The sequence below is a fragment of the Arctopsyche grandis genome, chromosome 8 (genome assembly GCF_051622035.1).
Source record: "Arctopsyche grandis isolate Sample6627 chromosome 8, ASM5162203v2, whole genome shotgun sequence".
In the NCBI taxonomy this organism is placed as follows: Eukaryota; Metazoa; Arthropoda; class Insecta; order Trichoptera; family Hydropsychidae; genus Arctopsyche; species Arctopsyche grandis.
This window is the reverse complement of record NC_135362.1, coordinates 6,792,840-6,819,532: the sequence shown is the minus strand read 5'-3', so window position 1 is coordinate 6,819,532 and position 26,693 is coordinate 6,792,840. Positions and strand designations below refer to the sequence as shown.

Sequence of the window (26,693 nt, the reverse complement as noted above, 5' to 3'; positions counted from 1 at the left end):
TCTGATGAAACAACGTCTGTGGCAGACATAGAAGTAGTATTAGTATTCGATTTTTTATTCTTAATGCTCATTCCCCAATCTTTAAATCTACCAAAATGAACACCAGCAGGCCAAGAATTATCAAGAAAAATAATGATAATTGCCACGAAAATCGCGAATACGCATACAAAATATCTGTCTGAACCCAAATGAGGGGTGAATCGCGAATCAATTGACGGTTCATTTGCACAAAAAATGGATGTATTTTTTAATAAAAAATTATTCGCACTGGCAGCACTGAAAACGCGCCGTATGTTTTGTTTCATTCATTCGCGTGACGTTGACGGCGATAAGAGCGAGACAGATGCAGGTGACGTGTACCTGTCGCACCTGACGGCCACGTGTGCCGGTGGCGTGCGAGCAGCATCTGTTTACAAAATATTTGACGTGTGGATCGTCCCCATTCTATTCTACTCCTCGCAGGAGGCTCGAGTTTGATTCCCCTCTCGTCATACTCATCAACGTATGTAACATTCGCATGTTGATCGTTTCACCTGTCAGATATATTATTTTTCCTATGTTCGTACTTCACGCACGAAATAATACACACATATGTGTATATTTTCAGATAGCACTTTCACAATGAACGTGGAATTCGCTTTAGTAATATTTGCAAGCCTATTCGTGGGGAGTCTAAGTCAGAGAGTGGCTCCGGGAGTTCCACCACAGCACTATCAGGTGACAATTTTATTCTCTCGACGATTTTACCCTCTTGTGACCAGTACTGTCGTTCAATATGTTTCCTAGGATTCACGAAAACCTTTCATCTAAAATTTAAAAATTTATTTATCCTGTTGGAAAATGTTTTTATACAAATAAACTTTCACTTTCCAGCAATGTGTTTTTTGATTTATTTATAATGTGATATTTTTATGAAGCCGTGTATTTTTTTTTTTTTTTGATTTTTAAATGCTTTTTATTATTACGAAATTATGTTCACAATACATCTTATATCTATTTTAATAGCTACTGATCTACTGATCATTTTTTCAATTTTACAATTTAATTTAATTTGGTTAGTAATCATAGTATTATATTATTCTAATGTTAATCTACAGCATAATAGGAAAAAGAGCTCAAAAACCTATTTACAATCCATATGAATGTTCATAATTCATCTAATACATAATATTAATTAAAGACTCTCTAAAGTCGATGACCTAAAGCAAAAGCAAAAGCCGTGTATGTAAGTTAAGTAGGACATTGTAGGTATACATGTTTATTTGTTACCCTAAACGGCTTATGCCATGTCCGTATCTATACAACTTAAGTGAGTATAGATAAATTGGATCCAATAAGAATCTCATCAAGCAACAGCTAATAAAAAATCAGACTATCAGGGATATTTAGATATTGTAATAGGATGTAGTTTAGAAATCTATATGTTTTAATCCAATTTTATGTTTTCGTGTGTTTGTCCATAATATCAAGATTATTGAAATATAATTGGTATGGAAATGCAATGATTGTAATATTTATTCATTTCTTTGTTCGCATTTTAGCCACAGCAACATGTGCCAATCCAACAGCAACACCAAGTACCGGTGCAGCACCATCAGGTATATAATTACAGTAAAACCTCAATTATCCGGACTAATTGGGGATGAAGGTAGTCTGGATAATGAAAAATCCGGATAATCGAAAAAATCACTAATAATTTTTATTTGTCTACATTTACCTACATATATATTACTATTAAATTATTCTTTATTAAGAAATTCAATTATGGATTTTTGCTTAAAGTTAGCTGTTCTTTTTGGGGACGCGACAATTGATGCAAGTCCAAAAGGTTCAACGACAAAATGTACCCTAAAATTAGTGCACTGACGAAATGTACCCACGACAAAACGTTCACGCGACAAAATGTACCCGCGACAAAATGTTCACGCGACAAAATGTCCACGGAAATAATGTTCAAGCGACAAAATGTCAAAAAACAAAACGGAGACCGCATTTTAAGATGTCATTGAATTAGTTTAAATGTTAGGGGTTCTTAGCCATATCCAATATTTACTTATTTAAATCGAAAAAAAAAACTTTTTAAGCGTATGAACTGCAGATTACATTGAATTAGTTTATATGTCAGGGCTTCTCAACCGTCTCCAAAATTTTCTTTATTTCAAATGAATTATTTACTTTTTATCGTATACATCGCGGGCGTTATTAAATTAGTATATATGACAGTTGTTCTCAACCGTATCCAATATTTACTTATTCAAATTGAAAAAAAAATACTTTCTAAGCGTATGAACTGCAGATTATCTAAACATTTTATTTCATCCGTTCTTCTCTCGCCTTCACTCTTCATTGACTTTCGCTAATTTTCGGGTACATTTTGTCGTTGAAAATTTTGGACTTGCAGCAATTGTCGTGTAACCGTTCATTTTGAAGCTGCCAAATCGCGAATACTTTTCATACAATAATGGACCAGATATTGGCCATCCAGACGATCGTCTTTGAACGAACCACATAAAAATCCACTCTTCGACTCCTTCATATCCTTATTTTTTCATAACGTTATCCTCTCAGCTTCCATAAGTATATCAGTAAACTTTATATTTTTTTCACTTTGAGATCGTTGACCATTTTTAATCCAAAACCATATTTATTCGACAAAAAACGACCTAAGATACCGCTTTTTATTACTTACCTCTTATACAGTTCACATGGTTTTCGTGTAAGGGGTCATTTTTTATATCTCTTATCTCTTATCCGATCGTTTTCATACTTTGCAATATTGCTCATTTTGGTCATCAATATACGTTAATGTATCGTCTGCCATTACGTTGGAGATAAAATATCGTATTCAATGCGTATCAAATATCCACAATTTTGGGTACGGTGACGTCTTGCAAGCTACCATAATCTATCTTCAACCTTTTCGCCGTGATATGGCCATATCAGATTTTTAAAGCATTGATTATATCTAATTTGTCTTTTAATGATAATAAAATACGTTTTCTTTTCCATATTGGTGATATTAAAAATAAATATTAAAATCGCAATCAAATTTTCAAGAAATAAACGTCCTTTGAGTACAACCGACTCATTTTTCTGTTTTATTTTCGAATTTTTATGGTATCCATTTCAAAGCAGTAAAATTTGTTTTTGTTGTTAACAATCCGGGTAATCGAGGTTAAGTATACACTTCATGTGCAATTGGATTGTTTCACAATCAAATGAAATAAAATTTTCAATAGGTTCCCGTACAGCCGCAGTATCAGCAACAGCAACAAATACCCCAACAACAACAACAACAGATTCATCAGCAACAAATGCCTCCACAGCAGCAGCAACAAATGCCCCCACAGCAGCAGCAACAAATGCCCCCACAGCAGCAACAGCCTCATCAACGTAATTTGCATTTGCATATACAAAAGAATATTAAGTGCGACTAAATTATTCAAATGCTCGCTGTCTCGCCTCGTCACTAATTATCTGTACTGTTTTAGAAATGCACCAACACCAAGGCCACCAGTCCGGTCATCATAATCCTCAGCTCTTGAATCCGGGAAATATTGAACACGAAAAACAGTGAGTGTTCGGCTTGAAAATTAAAATGGTATTCATTATATTATATTTATTTCACTATATTGTTATTTTATAGACATATACAAGAACATATGGACGTTCCTATAGACACGAGTAAAATGTCTGAACAAGAGTTACAATTCCACTATTTCAAAATGCACGACGCTGATAACAATAATAAGTTAGATGGATGTGAATTGATCAAATCGTTGATTCATTGGCACGGTAAGACATGGACTGAATTTGAATTGTGATATTTAGTATTGGCTAAGAAAAATTCAGAGGATTGTACATTTTTTTACAAGTGGCCTAATACATTTGTCCATGGCTGTATATGTATTTTATTTCTATTGAAAGTAAATACTGGATTCATTATTGACAGACTTTCACAACATTTAAATTAATCGACTCAAATTCAAAGGTGACACGTCTGTAATGGTAATATTGCTAATGAGAGTGATTTGAAAGTAAAGGTCATCATAAATTCGAAAAATTCAGATGTGTTATTTAGTATTCTGATAGATTACACTGTTCGACAAATGTCCACTTTTTTTTGGTTCAGAGACGAGATATGACTTTTCTTATAGATCTATGCCCAGTGAACACGAATCTGGTAATAAAAAATGTTGATTGGCTCGAGATTCGGAGATATGTTTTTTTTTAAATCGAGCGATTTTTCTATATCTTGGTGTTGTTCAGTCGACATCTCAAAATTTGTCAATTTCCTGTCTAAAATGAATATTGGAATCTATAGTCGGGTATTTTATCTTTCATTTGTAGTACTTTTCAGCTTTCAAATCTCTCTTAAGTAGTCGTCCAGTTCAAATCCAAAGCCAAAATTACGTATCTTCATTTGGGATTTTTTCCCACTGTTAATACTATTTTACATTGAGTATTTTCTATTGAAACATGTTTATTAGGATAGTGTTCTGGCCACACTATTGTTTGTTTTCGTTTAAAAGGATTAGTTGGAAGTGTGCTGAATTTTAAATCAGTAAAATTGCGAGCTAAAATCTCGTACTATTATTTACTCGTATTTACACGAATCTGAATTGAATTAATAAGGATAGTATATTAAATTGTCTTCATATGAAAATTAAATAAAATTCCACAGAAAAATCATATTTCGACTATTGATTGAATTGTAATTTTATATATAACTAGTGTTGTACCCGATGACATCAACGCATGGGTGTTGGCATATTAAGTTATTAAATAAAAAAAATTAAAAGAAATGTGTCGTCGGTCAAGTGTTCGATCCCCACGCGGTAGAATTTTTAATTGTTTCATATGAAAAAAAAAGTATAAACCACCTACCTACCTACATGTAAACAATATAAAAAATAAATTTTCAATATATGGCGGTTAATTCTCTGCCAAGAGGAAAAATTGGTAGCAAATAGTATATATAGAGGTTTTTTCTTTTGTTTTTGTATTCGTATATACGTTTTGGCAGAGGTTTTGCTGTGACTTACATATGTATGTCGAATCGAAACGACTATTATAGTACGGCGAGCATTATTTCAGACAGACAGTACAGCGATATTATATATATATACGATTGCTGAAGCAATCTACAATAACTTTGTTACAATGATAATATATAACATGCAATTTAATAAATTTATGCGTCACTTGGTGCATACGTTCTCTGATTTTCTTAGCCATTCTGTCATAGTCTTTATATATGTATAAAAAGATAAATTTTAGTCCTAAAATAATGTTGTTTTAATGTTTGTTTAACTCTTGGTTGTGGTTAATATTTTGACATGTTTTAATTTTTATTTGTTTTTTGCTCCCGTGTTATTTATGTGTGTTGTTTTTCTTTATTGCAATCCTATTCGTGGTAATCGCTGTGGAATCTTTAATCGGCTGATTGCCCGCTTTTCAACCTCGCCCCGTTTGAACTAAACCATATAATCATGGAACGTTGGTAATGTATGGCTCCATTTTATGTATTGTTTGTTTACATTAATCACTGCGAATTTTGGGTTTGGTTTTATATCCTCACGATCAGAACAAGGTTCAAAGCACGACCACGAATCTGAAACTAAGCCGCCCACGGTCGAAGAGAAAATATTCGCAGACGAAGAACTGATCGGTTTGATAGATCCGATCTTAAACATGGACGACGGAAACAAAGACGGCTACATTGACTATCCGGAGTTTGTCAGGGCGCAACAGAAGGCTCAAGCTCAACAAACTGGAAAGAACTAGTCGACGATCTGATTAAATCTCAACTCAATTTATAAAATGTGATCAACTGTTTCTCGATGTGTACATATTAGCAAATTTCGTGAACGGGTGTGTAATACTAGTGTGTGATATTAATGCTGTGTTGTCTAGCGAGGTTTCAGAATAGGCTCCTTTTGGAACCTTGTTAAATAAAACGTCATTTCTATGTACGTTACGATTCAGAGTGAAGTTATTTGACATACATACAGGCATTTATTTTTTTATGTACATTTACGAAGTTGTAATTGCTATTTGAAAAATATCTATTTTAAGATTAAATCCGTTTTGTTGATCTCTATTATGGTTGAGATAATTTTTTTCTGTAGATGATATTGAAGTACACTGCGATTTTTATCATATCTTTTCTTTATTCAAAAATCGTCAACTTTTTCTGGGAACAAATTTTATTAAACTTGCCAGTAAAGAAATTTACTGGCGATTGTTATTATTGTAAGATTTTTTTGTTTGATTTTAATTTCAAATTTTTTTCATTTGTTTATTTATTTTCATTAAAGGATTCAAAAGATATATAATATATAGGAATACATTATTTCTTTTCATCGACTACTTTTGGTTGTGAAAAAGTTTTTTTTATGACATATTTGTTTTATTTTATGTATGTATATTAAGTTGTAAATGTAGGTGTTGTTGATTTATTTTTTATTTTACTATGTTAAAACAGTTTGGTGTAAAATTGTCTATATTGCAATACTATTTATTAGTCTTCCGATGTTATGTAAATTATTGCTATAAATCCACTCAGATATTGTCAAATTTATAGTATTCGATACATTTTTTAGTTGAAAGTGCATATTCTTAAATATTTATCAATTAAAATATAAGGTTTTCCATAGTTAAGCTATCCTTAAAGAGAAAAAAAAATGCAAATACGTATTATCAAATTTAATGAAAATAATTGCCAAATTGTTCAAATACTAAATAGTTTTTACTCGTGTTCAAGAATACATCACATGTTTGTAATTTCTATATAATTCCATTGTAATTTCTAAGACTGAGTATGTATGTGTTGTGTAAATGTTGCGGTTAATGTGTTGTGATGAAAATGAGGATTTTAGACAAATTGATCCACAGTATAAAACATATTGACCGTAATTTTATTACAAAATGATTTAGTAGTGAATTATGAATTTATTTCTAATGTTTAAAAGTAACATTCCTGTTCGTCAATATGAGTCACAAATTTTTAACATTGTTTTATATTCATATAATGATTTTTGAGATTGTAATATTCATTAATTTTATCTTGAAATTGTATTGTATCTCAGACGAAATTCTAACACAAATTTTTATCAACGAATACAGTGGCCAGTCATCTACATATGTATGTATGTATGTATGTACTAATCTCACGATTTCTGTTGTTTTTTTTTTTAACCTTTTACGTTCATAGGTTGGTTTTTCAATATTTTACAAATACATGTAAACTTTGGAAATGTTTGTTAAAATATCATTCGTAAATAAACTGAAGGAACATCATAAGAATCAATTTTTGCACTTTGTTTGTTTGCACACTTGAGATCAATTGTGCAATATTTATCTGTTGCCCTGTTTCACAATCCGCAGGTGAAGATAATAAAATTGCGGTTGCTACAGATGAATATTTTTCGGAGAGGGCTGACGAAGGTTTGAAGAAGGCCGATTTCAACGATGATGGTTTCATAACATATGAAGAGTTTAGAATTGCAATGGATAGACTGGGAAATAGTTCCAACTAATGATTAAATTTTTATATTACTTACTAATCATATCAGCGAGCAATAATAGAATATTGGTGCAAAAATAAATGATTATAATCACAATTTGTATACATCGAAATAGTTAAGCTTTTTTTTTTACATTTATTTAATCGTTTTACTATTAACGAGGATAATGGATAGCTTTAAGATTGCGCTTTAATGGTGAGTTTTTATATCGCGTTAAACCTCTGACGCTTACGCTTTCCAATATTATTCTTCTCAAATGGGTCAAATTAAATTTACAATGTGTAATTAGGTGAAGAAGAGAAGGAAAACACTCCGATGACTGATGAGACCCTCGCCAATCTCGTCGACAACATATTGATCGAATCCGATTTGGATTCAGACGGTTATGTAGATTGGATCGAGTACAATGTGATGGTGCGGAATGCTCAAGAAACCGAAGACAACCCTGAAGTATCAGTGGAGAAAGTGACGAAGAAGAGAAGGAGATCGAAGAAACGTGAAAAACAACTCAACACATCCGAATAATCAATTTTCCGTTGTAGTATATACGTAGATAGTGTATTTTGTTTTGTGCATGTATAGTATCGCTTTTTAACTATCTCCAGTTTATGTTTACGTCTTCAGATTGTCTGTCCATACTTATTGTGGTATTAATCAAGATGGTGTGCATTTTATCCAATGTTTACTTCACAGATGAAGCGGGAGAAGTGAAAGAAATGGAGAATATTCACACTGATGAAGAACTCGCAAGTGTAGCTGATCAATCGCTGGAAACGATCGATTTAAACAAAGATGGTTTCATAAGCTATGAAGAATTTAAAATCATGACGGGCAAAGAATAATATGTTTTTTTATGTTTAATTATTTTTTATTATTGAGATTTTAAAGGTATTAAATTAAATTATTTTATATTAATAAGCAATTAATGAAAAATGTTTGCGTATTTATTTGTTTTCTTAAGCAGTTAAACTAAAGGATAATTACAATACATTAATTATACATAGTCACATAGGCTAAAAAATCACTTCTCATGCACCTTCTTCGATGTACTCTTCCTCTTCGAATTGTTCGTCATACTCTGCCGGTGCATCCTGCATAATATATAACGCGTTTAATAATCGAAACACACTTGGCATTTGCATATAGTATTCAATGTTGAGAGAATTTTTTTTTATACCTGATACTGTTGATATTCAGAAACTAAATCGTTCATGTTACTCTCGGCTTCAGTGAATTCCATTTCATCCATGCCTTCTTTCGTATACCAATGGAGGAAAGCCTTAAAAAAATTTATTCGAATTAAACCACTTTTCTCATACGACGGCTCACCTCTACCCTGCCCCGGGGACGAGCACGAGGAGAGACCGATCGACAGAGCGACGTACACCCTAAAAAATTTTACAAGACGTACGTCTCATTAATGACTTTGAACATTATAATACAGCTTCAAAGAAACAGTTTCCAATTAGAGTTGTATTAAAACTATAAATAACTTTGAAACTTGAAAGTGGCAAACGTCTGTGAAATTTTTCTTGGTATAGTTATTATTTTTATTCTAAAGCAATCGAATGATTAATTGAATAGTATTTTTTTTATCTATCACTAAGGAAAACCATTTACCTTCCTTCTGAACATGGCATTGAACTGTTCAGATATCCTTTTGAATATTTCTTGAATGGCAGTGCTGTTTCCAATGAATGTTGCTGACATTTTTAGACCACGGGGAGGAATGTCACATACAGCTACCTTAACGTTATTCGGAATCCATTCAACGAAGTATCTATAAAATATATAAAATAGTTTCATTAAAACGATTTTTTTTTTATAAATTTTCGTTTTCTGATAAAACACTTACGCAGAATTCTTATTTTGAACATTGAGCATTTGTGTGTCGACTTCTTTCATTGACATTTGACCACGGAATATTGTAGCAACGGTGAGATATCTACCATGCCTGGGATCGCAGGCTGTCATCATATTCTTTGCGTCGAACATCTAAAATTAATAACGGAAACATTTAATATACTTGCAAGAATGAGGTGCATATATAACATTATAAATTTTTTACTCACTTGATATGTTAATTCTGGAATTGTCAACGCTCTATATTGTTGTAGACCCCTCGCCGTCAATGGGGCGAAACCTGAGTAACAAACAAAACTGTTAATTTTCAATTTTAAATGATCATTAAGTTGCTTTCATATAATAGTAAAAAGTAATGACCTGGCATGAAGAAGTGAAGTCTAGGGAATGGGACCATATTGACAGCCAACTTTCTCAAATCGGCATTTAATTGTCCAGGGAATCGTAGACATGTCGTAACTCCTGACATACACATCTACAAATTACACACATGTATAAGTAGAAATCCTTTACGCAACAATGAAAGCCTTGAATTTCAAAACTAATATTTAAGCTTCTTACCGAAACAAGGTGATTCAAATCGCCATATGTTGGTGAAGCTAATTTCAAAGTTCTGAAACAAATATCATACAGAGCTTCGTTGTCAATGCAGAACGTCTCATCAGTATTTTCAACTAATTGATGTACTGAAAGTGTCGCGTTATATGGTTCTACTACCGTATCGGATACCTACAAAGAAGGTTTATTAATCAATATCATTATTATTACAAGGTAAACTATTGACCTTGTATGACTCATCGACTTACTTTGGGTGATGGAAAAATTGAAAATGTGTTTATAATTCTATCGGGATATTCTTCTCTGATTTTGCTGAGAAGTAATGTACCCATTCCTGAACCGGTACCGCCGCCCAAAGAATGAGCTATTTGGAATCCTAAAAAATATCACACGATAAATACCGACAGTTATTTTTTAAGTCTCAGTCACAGTTAAAACTTCAAATTTACCTTGTAAGCAATCACAATTTTCGGCCTCTTTCCTCATGATGTCCATAACAGATTCGATCAATTCTGCACCTTCGGTATAGTGACCTTTGGCCCAATTGTTGCCTACAGAATATAAAAATAACACTGACGACCCAATTCTCACGTATAATCTTATGCATAATTTTCTTATATTATTATATTAACCGGCTCCGCTCTGTCCGAATACGAAATTATCCGGTCTGAATAGATTTCCGAATGGACCCGACTTTGCAGCATCCATCGTGCCAGGTTCCAAGTCGACTAATATGGCTCTGGGCACATATTTGCCTAAAATTGTAAAAGTAAAAATTAATAAATAATTTCCGCTTCTATACAACATCATTTGGCATGAAAAATAAGCTTACCTCCATTCGCTTCCGTGTAATACACGTTGATCCTCTCCAACTGAAGATCATTATCTCCAACGTAGTATCCATTGGGATCAATTCCATGCTCATCCGATATGATTTCCCAAAACTAAACAAAAAAAAAATAATGTTTCAAAATAAAGCGTATAGTCAAAATTAAAATTACAACATTATGCAGATTGGGAAACATCAATTGTTCCATTGCCATTGTTTTATTTTCATTATTGCGTCGGTAAAATACAAAGTACAATAGGTTCGTTTTGATCGTACTGCAAGATAGAAAACATGCATTTGTAGGCCTAAATAACTCAAAGGTCAAAGACCTCTTCAAAATATTAAAAAAAAAAAAAACCAACTCAACCGTCAAGAAAACATTACTGAACCTGTCTTGACTTTTATGGTAGCATATAAGGCTTTGAACAAAATGATCACGGGTTCAAATCCCACTGGTTTTCTATCAGAGTTTGTCAATTTATCTGATTTTCATTGAAACAGTTCCAAAAAATTGGCAACCTTATCCATTTTCTCGCAAACATTGAGTTTTCAGCAATCTCGAATTTCTCGGAACTGTATAAAATGCCGCAAATTTACAAATTTGACCATAGATGTCTCCGTGGATGTTAATTGATATATATTTACTTTGTATACTTGTATCAAATGTACAAAGGCCCCTTGGAGTTACCTGTTATTCCTTCCTGATATAAATTAAAATAAATAGACATCACCGTTAAAAAACGCTTTATAGCAATTGAATAAACAAAATTACTTGTTAAACATTGCTGTGCCGATTATGAGCATAAATGTAGAAATCCTTTTATACTAATTATGTACATGAAATTCAAATTAAATACATTACCACTATCTTAATGAAAGATTATAATAGGTTTGAAAATCTTTTTTACCTCTGCCGCTTTTATAAATATGAAGATAAATAATAAAAAAATCAACGATGTTGAAACAAATGTACACGTTGTTCGGGGAAATACATGTGTACATAATGTGTAATGTAAATAATTTCAAAATTTTTAACGTATTGACTGAAAGTATGGTTCGATAGCTGCATTGATTCGATATAGAAATTGTATTTTTGCATTTAAAAAAGATAGCCTTTGAAGAGCACTTATATGGAATCATTTTGGTCATGTAGACTGTGGTTCAATACCGAGTGGTCTATTCAAGGTCATCGGGATATTTTTTCAAAAGACGATCGATCACACCTAAAATGGTATTGCGATATGCAATGATGACATAAAAAAATATTTTTTCGCCGGTTATATGCGCCGACCGCGTTCGTTGGTATGTCGTCTCAAAGCTAGGTTATGTTCAATTGAGATTAAGTTTAATTGAATTTAACGCCGGTTCGTGACTAAGACGAATTTTGCGCTACAGAAGTGGGCGAGGCGGGATAGCGTCATTCGTTTCCTTATACGTATTTAAACGAACGTGAAAAAAACAGGAAATATGCACATAAACGGCCATTGCTGAAAATTACATCCTTCGTCGCACACATACAACAGTTATTAATTTCGAAGAAAAAAAATAAAAGAATATATTTTTTTTAATTATTCAATTTCGATTGTTTTTTGAATTTGAACAAAGCGCGCGATGCGAGCGCACCCTAGCGTTCAATTAGGTGAACGAAATAATTCCCACGTTGAGGGTGCGCGCGTGCCTCGAAACTTAGATTATGAGATTACGCGCGGCAAAGATAAAAACCGTTACGTAAAATAATGTAACAATTCGAAAATGCGAACTGATGATGTGTACGTTTGCAGATGAAAACACGAGGAAGTAGGTCGCCAGTCGGTGTGTTGCGCACGTAACGACAAAAACAGATATATAAATAGCCGCGCGCAGAGCAGTGTGGGTATGGGTATGGGTATGGGTATGGCATTCGTATTGCCACCGGGCAAATGGGCGATTGGGCGAATAGGCAAATAGGCGTTTCTTACCTTCGATCCGATCTGGTTGCCGCACTGCCCCACCTGCAAGTGGACTATCTCCCTCATAGTCGAGCGACGAGTGTGAACTGGGGTAACGAATCGAAAGCAGCCTCTGCGCTCCTCGCTGTGCGCTCTGCGTATGGAAGAGCGTGGAACGTTGCGGAAGAAAGAGAGTGGCGGGAGCGAGAGGCGACTTGTCCACCGCACAGTCCCGTTATTACTGCGGACCGAGGCCACTGACTATTTCGAACACTACACACTCACAATTTTTCAATTCAAAATTTTGCTCTCGACGATATTATCCTGTAGGTTCTAACACGTCAAATCTCGTCTAAGCATTGTCCGCAGCTGGTTAACAATCAATGTTAACCAGCTGCGGACATGTAATGATCGAAGTGAAATATAGAATAATGGCAGACGATACATTAACGTGTATTGATGACCAAAATGAGCAATATGGCAAAGTATGAAAACGATCGGATAAGAGATAAAAATGACAACTGACACGAAAGCCATGTGAAACGTAAAGGAGGTAAGGAAAAAAAAGCCTTGCAAAAAGAGTCCAATTTAAAATAATGTATATAAAAACGGTAAACGGACTACTAGTCATATCCATATGTGAACCAGGCACAGGACAACCGGTCGCTCTAGATCGGTCACTCGTGATCACCCGTCACACTAAAACTGGTCACAAGAAAACTGGTCACGAAAAAACTGGTCACACCCAAAAATTAAAAATTGCTCGAATTTTTGGGTGTGACCAGTTTTTTCGTGACCAATTTTCGGGTGTGACCAGTTTTAGCGTGACGGATGATCACGAGTGACCGATCTAGAGCGACCAGTTGTCCTGTGACCGGTTCACATTTGACTAGTAATCACCGAACCATAAAAACATACTGGATGTATGTATGTACGAATTTGCAAGTGCATCGAAAAGTATGGAGATTTAAAAAAAAAACTAGTTATTATGTGCATCGATATCGACTGCGATTTCGCTTTTGATTCCGGTTTCGGTTTCGGCTCCGATTCCGAGTCCCGTTTTCAGCTCCGATTCCTGTTTCAGTCTTGATTTCGATTACTTATTATTATACGCAACTAGTGTTTTTACTCGGCTTCGCTCGTTATTTGTAATATAATCCGCTTAAACATGGCCAATCTAATAGTAAGCATTTTATTAAATTTGTTTGAATAGTTTTATTTTATTTAAATTTATTTGAATATTCAAACATTAGTAGCAAACAGTATATATATAGTTTTTTTCTTTTGATAATGTATTCGTACATTTTGTTAGCAGTGTTTTAGCTGTGATGTACATACATATGAATGTCGAATCGAAACGACTATTATAGTACAGCGAGCGTTAATGCAGATGCACAACACACATAATAGCGATATTATATATATGATATGATAGAGTAAAAATAACATATTTTTTTAATTAGTAAAAACAATTCAGTTTAGTGACTTAACAGCCAGTCCGCAGTATTGCATCAAAGCTACGCGAAAAATGTATTGAGTTTCGTAAGTGAACATAAGAAACGACACTATTGTTGATCCCAATGATGAAATAAATTGTTGTATTTTGATTTTTGCTCGAAATCATAAGCTAGGATGTGTTCTGCGATTAAATATGTACAATGGTTAAGCCCTTGGAATTTTTAAAATTCGAAATGGACGCTGCGTCTTGTGCCCAATTAATTAATACTTTAGAATTTCGTGCCATGTTTACCGCTTTCACTTGAAATTTTAGGACATGTTTTTTTAGTGGGCGTTTGTCGGATCAAGGACGCGTGTTTATTGAACGTAGGAGTCCAGAGGTCTCCTCCTTCAGATGCTGCAACTTCAACAATAACACATTTGAATACTACCACGTTATAAAAGAACTCGTTTATGGCGCATTGTCGTCCAACGTATGTATGTGAAAGTAGCTAAAATACGGTTTATATTGATTTACTTTCTGCACTACTTTCAACGTTTTTTTTCATTCAATCTGATAACCGCTGTACGTAATTTGCGAAATTTCAGGAATCGATATGTCTCTGGCTTCGGTACACGCACGACGTTTTCCGTAAAAATAGTACCAATCAATGCTAGAAATAATTTATGCAGACGATAGTTCACGTTGAGGTAAATATAAAAACGTATATGTATACTTTAATTGATCCGGTTTTTAATAAGATACAAAATGGCGAACTTATCATAAAATATTGAGTAGGCAGTGATGGCGTTCATAATTTTTTTATACAAATGACGCGAGTATGTGCATGCAAGTACATAAATTAATACTGTTTGTGAACTAAATGACGCAATTGCAAAGAAGAAAATGAGTGTATTTGATATTTTCGTTCGGCTGACTTTATTCTCTTATCGCGTTTTATTTTTTATATATCACTGTTTCAATAATTCAAAAATAATTGTCGGTAATTTAATACAACGATTATATAGGAAGTGTCATGTAAACAAGCCATTGGCGTGCTAAATAAAATGAAAAAAAAAAACACATCAGTCGTCTATATATGTATATACAGAATGTAAGTACTTACACGTGTATGAATGTAGAAATGTGAAAGGTTGAGCGGTGGCTGTGAAAAGATTGAGAAGCGCTGGCATCGTCGAAAGTACCGTGCGACCGAAAGACATCAATTATACGCAACGAGCCAAAAATCAGCTCACAAAAATTACTTCTGCAATAAATCGAAGACGTAAATAAGTTTATTTCATTCGATGTACGGTGCTTTTATCTCAAGAAGCCGTATTTTATTCATTCTATTTGTCAAGTAATAACTAATAAGTGTAAATAAAATAAAAAAATCGGATGTGACCAACCCATGACTTTATCCATGTATTTGAGGAATATAAGAAGGTCACAAAATTCGATAATTAAACAAATGTACATACACGTTCACACGTACCGGTTATGAGAGCATTTTCGATACAAATTGAGCGCAAATGTAGGTAAACTTACACAAGACAAAATTTCTACTTCCGGTTATCGGATTTTGTTCAAATTTTTTTTATTACTTCAAATCACTATACTTATTATGCACATTAAATATCAAGACAGTAAAAATAATTTAAAAGGTCAAAATAAAATAATGAAATATTGTTTAAAAAAAATACTACTTCCGGTTTACGAATTCTGACCAAAACCTTAGCAACTCTTGGTCAGTACATAAAGAATACAAATATAAATTTTCAGCTTAATTCGTTCAGGGGTGGGGAAGAAATCGTAGTCACAACATTTTTGACTTTTCATTACATTGATACAAGAATAATACTTGAATTTTTTCGTGACGAGCACACATGTTTAATAGGTAATTGGACTATTCGTCACATTGGGGTGGTCACAAAGACAATTTTTGCCATGAAAATCGCGAATACACAATATTTGGCACTCAAGTTCTCGTTACTATGATAGTTATCGTTAGTATGATGGACTTTTCGGCTGCCAGATGTTCCGTTATATAGATTTTAGTGATTTTGTGATGAGTAATTTGTGACCAGTAATCACCGAACCGTTTAATAAGGGGTTGAAAAAAATAGTGGAAGAAAAATTGAACAAGAGTAAACTGCCAATTCCGGTTGACGGATGTCTACCAAATTTTATAAATAAGTTGATATTAAGCATAACCTTTTAGATATGAAATTTCAGTTCAATAAACGAAAAGGTTTCTGAGAAAAACATTAAAAAACCTCGATTCTCCAGAATACTACAGTACTACTTCCGGTTCAAATAAAAATATTAAAAAAATATATGGTTATAAAGATTATTATTTCTATTACATGTAACAAATTTCAGTCCGATTCAGTTAGCGGTTTGGGAGATAATTGAATTCAAAAACAAAAAAAAAGAGGACACCTATGTATAAGGGGAGGTACCATTTCCGGTCAATTTAAAAATTTCAAAAAAATTTACGTCGTGTCGACAAGAATTTCAGTAACCGATACTAAGTTTCAGTTCGATAGGACTAACGGTGTTCAAAAAATCCCCAAAATACACAGACACACACACATTTTTTCTAGATCATGAAAACGTGATCAGTAATTGATTCTGAGTTGGAATCAGTCAAAATCTCGAGTTCAAATTTTCGCATCACAAAAATTCATCTATTGTTACTACGTACATACATAGATAAAGTAAATATAATATGTCTTTTAGGACCAAGAATTGTAAAAATCTTCTCCATTGGGATTATTATATCCCCTTTTACCAATGCGAATGTATACATATCTATTTGTTTCTTATGAGCATTTTTTAAATCAGCCTAATAGAATTTGTAAAATACGCTGTCGTTAGATAAAACACTCCGTATTTGTTTTCAGTTAAAGCGACATTTTTTTTCGCATGAATTGACGCGTTTGATTCATCGGCCATTTCGTGCCAACGAAATCGCATATTTTCTAAAAAATAGTATAATATTAATTCGTGTTGAAAATGCATAAATTCAACGTTCCGTTTGGTTACATTTGGTTTTTGTGCTACTTTTTCTTGTTGTGCCTCATCGCTTCCGTTGGACAGGTTCACTGGCATTTAGATTGATTTTTTTTTATATATGAAGTTTTGCTTTCAAATTTCTCACGAGTGTTTTTTTGATTACACGTGTGAATATATATGGGACACTTCAACGTTCAGTGGATTAAATGCAATTCCTATAAAGGAGGGGGCGGATGTTATTGTCAAAATGGCGTCATACCTATTTATTTCATTATTGCAATCTCAATCTAAAGTACAATAATTTAATTTAACTTCGAATTCGATTCCAAAGCTTATTTTCAATTAAGTTTTAATTCAACTCCCCGTCCTTGAACGAGCTTATTACATTCAATCAATCTTTTAACGTTCTGCGCCACAAGTCGTGTGCTCGCCAGTGGTGTGTTGAAAATGATAAAATATTTTAGTTGATACATATTTAGAATCGCTGGTATATACATATTTGCGGTGTCTTTAAAATTGAGTGATTAAAAATTATTGTTGAAATATGATTTTTTAGATGGTTAATATCGATGTTATCAGCCAGCAGTATAGCCAGCAGTTTGGCTTAGTGATAGCGTATATATTTAGCATCACTGAGGTCATAGGTTCGTGTCCTCGCCACTGCTGGTTAGATTTGGGGGTTTTGTGACTCCAAATCGATCGTTTCTCTATCAGAGTTTGCCAATTTTATCTGATCATTGCTGAAACGGTTCCTGAAAATTGGTATTAAATCTAATCCTGTTGTCACAAAAATCTGCCTGTGTATAATTTGTATTAATTATACACAGTAATCTGAAATCCATAGATGTCACTATGATTATTATTTCTGATTAATTGTTATATTCTATATATTCGGATTGTATATGTATGTATTACTGTATTTCTGATTTCTGATTGTTTATGTATTTCATTAACGTACACCCGTCGCATTGGAGCAATTCTGTAATGGCGAGTGTGTATTGATTTGTGACAATAAAAAAAAAAAATAAAAAAAAATAAAATAACTTATAGATGTTATCTTTATGGTTTACTTGCCAGATAATCTTTTTGGTGTCCTAATAATGAAATTTACTTTATCACTTTATTTGTCGATAAATGAAAATATTTAAAATGATATAGAATCAATAATTACGTTACTTGTTGCAACGATTTAAATTTGGAAAACCAACCTTTTTCACGAAAATGGAAATTTTGAGAAGAAATATCGATGCACTTTTTTTAAATTGAAATATATTGTAAGTTTATTAATTAATTATAGGAAGAGAGGTGAATAGCTGAAGTAGTATTAATAAAAGATTTGGCCTTTTTAGGTATACATATGTATATCTGAAAAACAACTAAAATATGCTAAAATGTTAAAATATGTTGGCATATTAAGTTATTAAATAAAAAAAAATTAAAAGAAATGTGTCGGTCCTGTGTTCAATCCGCACGCGGTCGTATTCTTTTCAAATACCTTTTAAATATATTTAATTTAATATTTATATTTAATTGTTTAATATGAAAAAATGCTAAAAATACCTACCTACCTACATACATACAAACAATATGAAACACCAATAGAAAAACGTATTTATTAATAAATGCTCAGAGTCTTACCTAAAATTATCTTTGCGACTTCCAGATGTATTTCTTCAAGGATGGTGAGTATCGGTTGGTCATCGAAAGAACAAGGTCCTTAATGTGGGGTTGAGGGGTAAAAACACTATTTTCATGAATGAACTTGAAAACGTTCAGTCTCTCTTGTTGTCTGATCCTGTTCAGAACTGAACGTTTTGGTTTTCTTTCTGTTTTTGTGGTTAATTTTTATAGTGATTAAAAATTTCAACACTATATTTCTTACATAATATTTATCACAAGATAAGTTTTTTGCACTACTCGCATGCACTTAATTTTTTTTTATTTATTAATATGATGTACATATGTATACAAATGCTGATAAAATTAAAGATATAAGTTTGCACACAGGCGGCTGCACTCCTAGATGCGGCCCTGCCGATCCCCACACGTCCTACAATAACCCCTATGCACCAGATTTTTTCCTCAACAAGCAGAGTTTCTATTCAACCACAGTTAGATCCAGCGAGCTCTAAAGACTCGCGCTATGCTCATTGGCTCAACTTTCATATACAATTTACAATATTAAATAAACAACTTCGTCAAAATTACACTCTGTTCATCGTGCTCACCAACACACATCTATACTTCCTTGATCTACAACTAGCTGCATGCAGTCATAGATATTTCTTCTTCTAACTTCTATAGATATTTTTTCAAAATTTGAAAAAACAAGTTACAATAAATTTATTAGAACAAGGAAAAATAAACGCTTTTCGTACCTAGCTATCAATTTCCGATGTATTTTTTGAAATAAAATTTTCACCCGCGACACCTGTTTTCCTTACATTATACAAACTATAATTTTAATTAAAAAAAAAAGCTCACTAAAAAAACTTTTTTTAGCACTACATCATTGATTATACATATAATGGGTTGGTATATGCATTTTGGTTGTCTCTCATATTATAAATAAATCTCTCATATTATTAAGTAAATCTCATATTATTAGAAAGAGTATTACACTGACATGTAAATATTTATATTAATTGAATGATAAAATAAAAATAAATAAAATTTTCAAGATAACAATAATAAAATAAAAATAAATAAGGGACGAGCCAGTAAACAAGAAAAATAAATAACGAAATAAAATTAGGTGGTTGAATTAATAAAAGGGTTAACACGAACATGTATCGAAAATTCTAGACTAGACCATTCCACAGCCGAGCGTGAGTCATTGTAACGGCTTCTTATTATCACGCAATAATTTACCGCCAACGCACGAAGTTGGGTAATAAATATTAATAATATTTAAAAATACAATTAGGGTATCATCAATGTTGCACCCAGGAAAGGGAAGGGACACTGCCCTTATTTTTTTTTCTTATTTTCAAAAAAATATACAACAGAAGTATTTCTAAAATTAAATTCTGGTTGCGTTTTTAAAAAATAAAAGGAGGATCTGATATAATGCAATGATTTTTAATGTAGGGGTAGGAATACTAAAAAAATACGTCACAAAACCTACAAAAAGAAGCAATTATTTTTTCATTATGAATTACATACTATATTGGAACGATAATTGTCAGCAATATCAGATATGCCATTGGGGGGGGGGGGGGGGCAGGGGGGGGGGCATTTTCTTCCCGGCTGAGAAATGGCCAGGCCAGAAACATTATTCCGCAAAAAGCGATCTCGCGCAAGTTACTAAAATCTCGATCACGAAACTTCTGGCACCCAAAAACTCCATCAATTGAAAGCTACAACGCGAAATATTGTACTAACTATAACTCGAGTACCAGATTTTCCGTGATTGAGATTTTAGTGACTTGCGCGAGATCATTTTTTGCGGAATAATCCGTTTACTCAGAAACATACGTATCATTTGATGAAATATTATGAATTTTAATCGAGACGATTATTCGTTACTAAAAGTTTGAGCCAGCAGAAACTGTAACATTTTGAAAAAGCTGAAATCACGTCCCTGAGCAGTCTGTAATGATATCCTTGAATGAATAATATTTAAAAATAAGAAGAGGTATGTAAAAATTTTGGATGAAGGGATGGGGAAGAAAAATTGTAATGATTTCGGAAAGGGGTCAAAAACAACTTATTTTTGACCTCTCCCCATTTTGTCATACTTTTTTGTTATTTTAAATAACTAAAATAGTATGACAATTTATGGACAAGCTTTAAATATAAAATACTAGCGATAGACTCGATGAAATTATCGGGTGTATTATAAGCGCTCGGGTTTATATATTGTATATTGTCCTAAAAAGTTAGAAAAGGTTGACAATAGGCAACCCCTCTTTCCTGGGAAATAGAACCCGAGCGCCTATCTTTAATTATAAGTAAAAACTACTTACCTAACTATATGTATATAAACAATTTAAAAAAACCATAGAAAAATTAATTAATTAAAATCATTTTATTAAAATGAAATTAATTTTCAATGAATGGCGGAGGAAATATCGATAACAAAAAATATATATACAGGGTTTTTATTGCTTCTACTACCCAAACCTTACATTAAAACTTACATAGTTACATACAAAGTCTCTTTCCAAATTATATATTAGATTAAATTAGAATATAGAATAGATGGAAAAGTGTGGTATTTGAAACGAGAAAAATAAAAATATGATTTTAAACAATGATATAAAGTTTATACAGTTTATATTATAAACGATTGAAATCGATAATGAAATTGTGCAAATAGATTGGTAGTGTTTTTCGCGATAAGGTTTAAGTTGGCAGCAGTTCTTCAACACCGCTACAGTGACCGTCAGTTGGGGTTGCTGTCGTCGGAGTTTGCTCGCCAGAAGCATTTCGAACGCTCAACAACAATCCGAACGGTCAACCAACCAATCGATAGCGGAGCCCCCGCTCGAGCCTGCGCCCCGCTCGTCAGCCCCCGCAGCCCCCGCAGCCCCCGCAGCCCCGCCCCAACGGCTACGCCCCCACTTTCACGGTGAGTCACACCCCTCCCCTTTGTTATCTGTCACATACGACACGACTACGACTACGACCGAATGTAGTGACGCATCGCATCGCATTTACCTGACTCTCCACTCCACTCCATTCCATTCCACAATCTCTTTACCTTCGTCCTTCATGTTCTTTCATTCCGTACGTAACATGTCTTAACCGTGTTCTATCTTACGAGTGTGTGTGTGTAATTTCCGCTTCGAAATCCGTCAAGTGTCACAATCAAAACATTAGAGCTGTTCATCTCTGGGTGTGGTCTACATCTTGTATCGTTCGTTTCAAATTGTGATTCATTCTTTCAAGTGCTGCCAAAGTAGCGGAAAACTAAATTTTCAGTTCCAAAAACTATTTATGTTTGACTTAATTCAAAAATATTAATCACTTTTAATTCGATATGTTCAGAATCTCGGAAAAGCAGAATTAACGTATTATTATTACCAGTATTTTTACATATTGTTAAACTGAAATATTTCTCGAAATGAAGAAATGTGGACTTAGTCACATTGAAATATAACAGGTCATATGTTGATGTGTAAAATTGATTTGATATGCTTTCGTATATATTTTTTTATAATCATTTTTGTTTACAAGCAAATATAAAGATTGTAGATTTTATATGTTAAAAAAAAAAATCACATTTTTCGATGTCTAATCTTAAAAAGAAAGGATTAAATTGGCAATATTTTTGAGATAAAATCCATGAATTCAGTTTATTTTTATATTGGTTTTATCATTGTTCCATCATCTATATTTTATTGTTACAAATCAATATACACTCGTCATTACAGATTTCTTCAATGCGACGTGTGTACGTTAACGAAATACAGAATACTTAAACAATCAGAAATCAGAAATACAGTAATACATATACAATCAGAATATATAGCATATAACAATTAATCAGAAATAATAATCATAGAGACATCTATGATTACTAGATTAGACTACTGTGCATAATTATTACAAATTGAACACAGGCAGATTTTTGTGACAACAGGAATAGATCTAATACCAATTTCCAGGAACCGTTTCAGCAATGATCAGATAAAATTGGCAAACTCTGATAAAGAAACGATCAGATTTGGCGAGGACTCGAACCTTTGACCTCAGTGGTGCTAAATATATACGCTACCATTAAGCCAAACTGCTGGCTAAATATAAATTTCTTATATTTGATTTTTAAATGTCTAATTTTGGTTTGGACGAAATCACATACATTATATACCAAATTTAATCCATTGTCAAGTAATGGATTGGTCTTGATAGTTGTTGTTACTTTATCTACGTATGTATGTACGTATGTATATACGAAGTGTCAATAGATGAAGTATTGTGTATATTTACAAATTGGAGCCTTCAGCTTTCTTTGGGTATTTACAGAACGACGTAATCAAGTTTATGACTTTTACTAGGAAGGATGATTCCGAGTGCAGACTACTGACCAGAGATACAGAAAAACATAATAAGTTATTCTATATCTATTCTGCAGACACATTGAACGGCCAACAGTTAATTTTGCTTGTGTATAACGGAAAATGAAAGTAAGAAGAGGCTTGTAATAAGGTCTTTTCTCTTTACCTGCTATGTATAATCGACTGTCATCTTTTTAGATAACCGTCGATAACAATTTTGAAGATTTTTATTATTTTTTAATAAAAATGATTTGAATTTTTAGAATTCTAACAGCGGATTTCCGGAAACTTTTGATTTTTGACAGCAGGTTTCCGGAAACCCATGGAAACAATTAGAGTGACACTATTGACATACTTATATGTTTAATACCTTTCTGGGTTATGACAAATATGTTGAACTTGGAAGTGAAATTAAACATGAAACATTATTTCATATTTATTTTTATTCTTATTATTGTATTGTTGATTTTGTTTAATCATAGTGATAAATGTGATGATAAAAGTGATATATAAATCTGTTGGATAAATACGAATATACAAATTAATTTTCAATTTCATATACGAGTAGTAATCTTATCTTCATGAAACAATTTATTTATAACTTAAAATATTTTCAATTAGTATTTTTTGTATTTATTAATTTCAATTTATAATTTGTATTTATAATTTTTACTTTTTTAGATACATCGCCAAATATAAACAGTATCGAAGATGTCCGATTTCGGGACCTTATCTTTGAAATGGGATCCGAAAAATTTGGAGATCAAAACAATGTCAGTCGAAAAAACTTTGGAACCTTTGGTTCTACAAGTTACGACTCTCGTCAACACCAAGGGCCCCAGCAAGAAAAAGAAAGGTGTGCTTTTATTCCTTCAGTGTATTATAAATCATATCTATATGATATTTGAGTTTAATATACAATGTAACATATCGTTTTAGGAAAATCTAAAAGAGCGAGTGCTCTCGTTGGGACTGTCGAGAAAGCGACTGAAAATTTCATTGAAAAAGGAGAAATCATCGCTTATGAAAATCCAGATATTACGCAAGAGATGCTTGCCGCTGTCGAAGACGTTAGAAAGACTGGTAAATATATTAGTAAATAAGCTTTACATCAAATATATATTGTGACCTAATTCTGGACTGTTTTTATAGGCACAGCCATGTCTTTAGCCGCTAGAGAGTTCTCTGAAGAACCTTGTGCGTCCTCCAAAAGAGGAGCTATGGTACGAGCAGCAAGGAATTTGCTCTCCGCTGTAACTCATTTACTCGTACTCGCCGATATGGTTGACGTTCATCTTCTGCTGAAGAGCTTGCGTGTGGTGAGAATTGTTTTAAAGTGCTAATCTTAGTATGGAATTAATTTTGTACTAACAATATTTAAAATTTTTAGGTCGAAAATGATCTCGACAATTTGAAAAACGCTTCATCACAGGGTGAACTCATTGAAAATATCAAACAATTCGGCAGGAATGCAAGTAAGTGCATGAGTGATACTATCATACTATCATTTCTTACATCGTACTAATGAATAGAGTCTCCAATTACTCAATATCATCAGCTACTTGAGTATTGAATAGTAAAATCTTAAAATACTCGTGTACTCGAGAATTTACCAAATGTTTAAAAATAGCTATTAATCATGACATTTCAAATGATTTATTAGCCCAGTAGCTGTCGATCTTTTGCATCCAATGCTTTTACCACATTTATTACATACGGCGAGGGGTGACATGTGCTCCTTTCTTAAATAAGCCCAAACTTCTGATTGCTTTGACATGGCTAAAATATTATACATTAATTTGTTTTCTATTATTTTGTATGTAAGTAAATGTATTCAGCAAATCACTTATTACTGGCTATAGCTTGCACAGGGGAATTAAAAATTGAAACCCTAACAGGTCAATTACATCGATTTTTAGAAATTTTTCACGTAAATAACTAAAATATACACAATACGTTAGTTATCATTTAATTAATCATTTCAAATTAGTTTTGAATTGTCTCACCTAATATTAATCATCAAGTCCAGGCCACCACACGCAAAACACAGAAAATTTCACACACCCTCTTCTTTTTGATTTGCAAATAACTGATTTTTCTTTGAACGCCTTTAAAAATATACAGATGTTTTGGTTCATAATTTCCGCTGACAGATTGGTGCGAACAATTTCTTAGTTCTACAACAGTTTACGCAACAACTGCATCCATTAGTTGGCAAATCTAAAATATATTTTTTGATAATTCATATTGTTTGTCGCCGTTGATAAAATAAGTTGGGAGGACACAAATACACCAAAGAAATCTTTCCATCAAACCCCATTAGCATAGCCGACGACTGAAACTGTGCAAAAAAAAATCATTATCTGATTGTACCGCTTTAACCCTTTGGGAGCCTGCCGCGATGGAAATTTCGCCAACATTTCCAACTAGAATTATTTAGAAATTCAATAGAAAGCAGGTATAAAAATTGTAGCTAATCCAAACAAACCCCAGATAACTACCGCCGAGGATTTCGAGTTTTGTAAAGGGTTGTTTATACTCGCTGATATATATCGTCACAATTTAAAATAAATCAAAAGAAGTCTTTTAATGAATTTATTATTCCGAAACTAGTTCCATGTTCTTCATTGTTGTTAAAATGTAATGCTCACAATCTAAATTCCAAGCCACAATCGAAAATACTCGGCAGGTAGGGATTTCCATCAGGAAATTCTGCTATGGTTATAAATTCTGTAATTCCGGTGTAAACCAGTCTTTATAAACCTTGACAAATGAATGACATGGATTACACGATCCATGTTCAATGCCGTTTTTTTTTAATGCTACCTGGAAAGGCTTGGCGGGTAGTATTCTTGTTTACTTTGTACATGCTCAAAATACTACGACTATCGGCGTTTTTTAGGCCCATGGACTTATTGGCAAAACGCCGATCGGCGTTGGTCAGCATTCAAAGGGTTAAGCTTTATCTTGTGCATTAACGCCGAAAGCATATTTAAAAATTTTTGATTTGCGAGTATTAATCGAGTAATTCGATTATTGAAAGCTTAAAAAAGGACGAATACTCGAGTATCGAGTAGTCCATTACTCGATTACTCTAATTGGAAACCCTACTAATGACGGAATTGTTTCAGACGAGTTGATGAATCAAGCCGCAAAGCGTCAATTGGAATTGAAGGATTCTCAAATGAGAGACGATCTCGCTTCAGCCAGGGCCGTTCTTAAAAAACACTCAACCATGTTGCTTACTGCTTCTAAAGTAATTTTTTATCCTATAATTATACTATGTACATATAACAATTGAAATTAGTACGAATATTACTATCGGTATTTGTTTCAGGTGTACGTTCGTCATCCGGAATTGGCTGCCGCTAAAGCCAACAGAGACTATGTTCTACGAGCTGTGTGCGCTGCTGTCGGAGCCATTGCTAGCGTAGCTCAGGGTCGTACACCAACTGCGTCTACTCCTCGTCACGGACCCGGAGAGTTGGCACATGCTCTTGATGATTTCGATGTAATACATACATATAA

General features: G+C 33.2%; 3 protein-coding genes across 7 annotated transcripts in view; 2 read left to right on the top strand and 1 right to left on the bottom strand.

The window, feature by feature from the left end:
- Positions 1-291: 291 nt before the first annotated feature.
- Positions 292-8,544, top strand: LOC143915174 (uncharacterized). Of its 3 annotated transcripts, none has more exons than XM_077435650.1 (7): positions 292-502; positions 608-717; positions 1,542-1,598; positions 3,240-3,393; positions 3,492-3,573; positions 3,647-3,795; positions 5,588-7,638. In XM_077435650.1, the coding sequence occupies exons 2-7, from the start codon at positions 622-624 to the stop codon at positions 5,785-5,787; spliced, it is 738 nt and encodes a 245-aa protein (XP_077291776.1). In that variant the 5' UTR covers positions 292-502; positions 608-621; the 3' UTR covers positions 5,788-7,638. The 3 variants fall into 3 exon arrangements, with proteins under 3 accessions (XP_077291776.1, XP_077291775.1, XP_077291777.1); XM_077435649.1 differs by lacking the exon at positions 5,588-7,638 and adding an exon at positions 7,819-8,544 and having other exon boundaries at positions 301-502; XM_077435651.1 differs by lacking the exon at positions 5,588-7,638 and adding an exon at positions 8,223-8,471 and having other exon boundaries at positions 316-502.
- Positions 8,443-13,251, bottom strand: LOC143915173 (tubulin beta-4B chain-like). Its single transcript, XM_077435648.1, has 12 exons — positions 12,738-13,251; positions 10,783-10,894; positions 10,583-10,705; positions 10,400-10,501; positions 10,199-10,326; positions 9,954-10,121; positions 9,753-9,867; positions 9,602-9,672; positions 9,385-9,524; positions 9,150-9,309; positions 8,707-8,808; positions 8,443-8,620 (listed from the first exon to the last, which is right to left on the bottom strand). Exons 1-12 carry the CDS (start codon positions 12,792-12,794, stop codon positions 8,558-8,560), a joined length of 1,341 nt encoding a protein of 446 aa, XP_077291774.1. The 5' UTR covers positions 12,795-13,251; the 3' UTR covers positions 8,443-8,557.
- An 8,273-nt stretch (positions 13,252-21,524) lies between these two features.
- Positions 21,525-26,693, top strand: part of alpha-Cat (catenin alpha) — a 41,181-nt gene continuing 36,012 nt past the window's right edge. Inside the window, exons 1-7 of one of the 3 annotated variants that reach the window (XM_077435643.1) lie at positions 21,525-21,736; positions 23,847-24,021; positions 24,105-24,248; positions 24,318-24,484; positions 24,556-24,640; positions 26,297-26,421; positions 26,503-26,676. In XM_077435643.1, coding sequence (XP_077291769.1) covers positions 23,877-24,021; positions 24,105-24,248; positions 24,318-24,484; positions 24,556-24,640; positions 26,297-26,421; positions 26,503-26,676 — 840 coding nt within the window. In that variant the 5' untranslated portion in view covers positions 21,525-21,736; positions 23,847-23,876. Of the gene's footprint in view, positions 21,737-21,785; positions 22,025-23,846; positions 24,022-24,104; positions 24,249-24,317; positions 24,485-24,555; positions 24,641-26,296; positions 26,422-26,502; positions 26,677-26,693 lie in introns of those variants that run through there. The other 2 variants (XM_077435641.1, XM_077435642.1) reach the window with 2 other exon arrangements.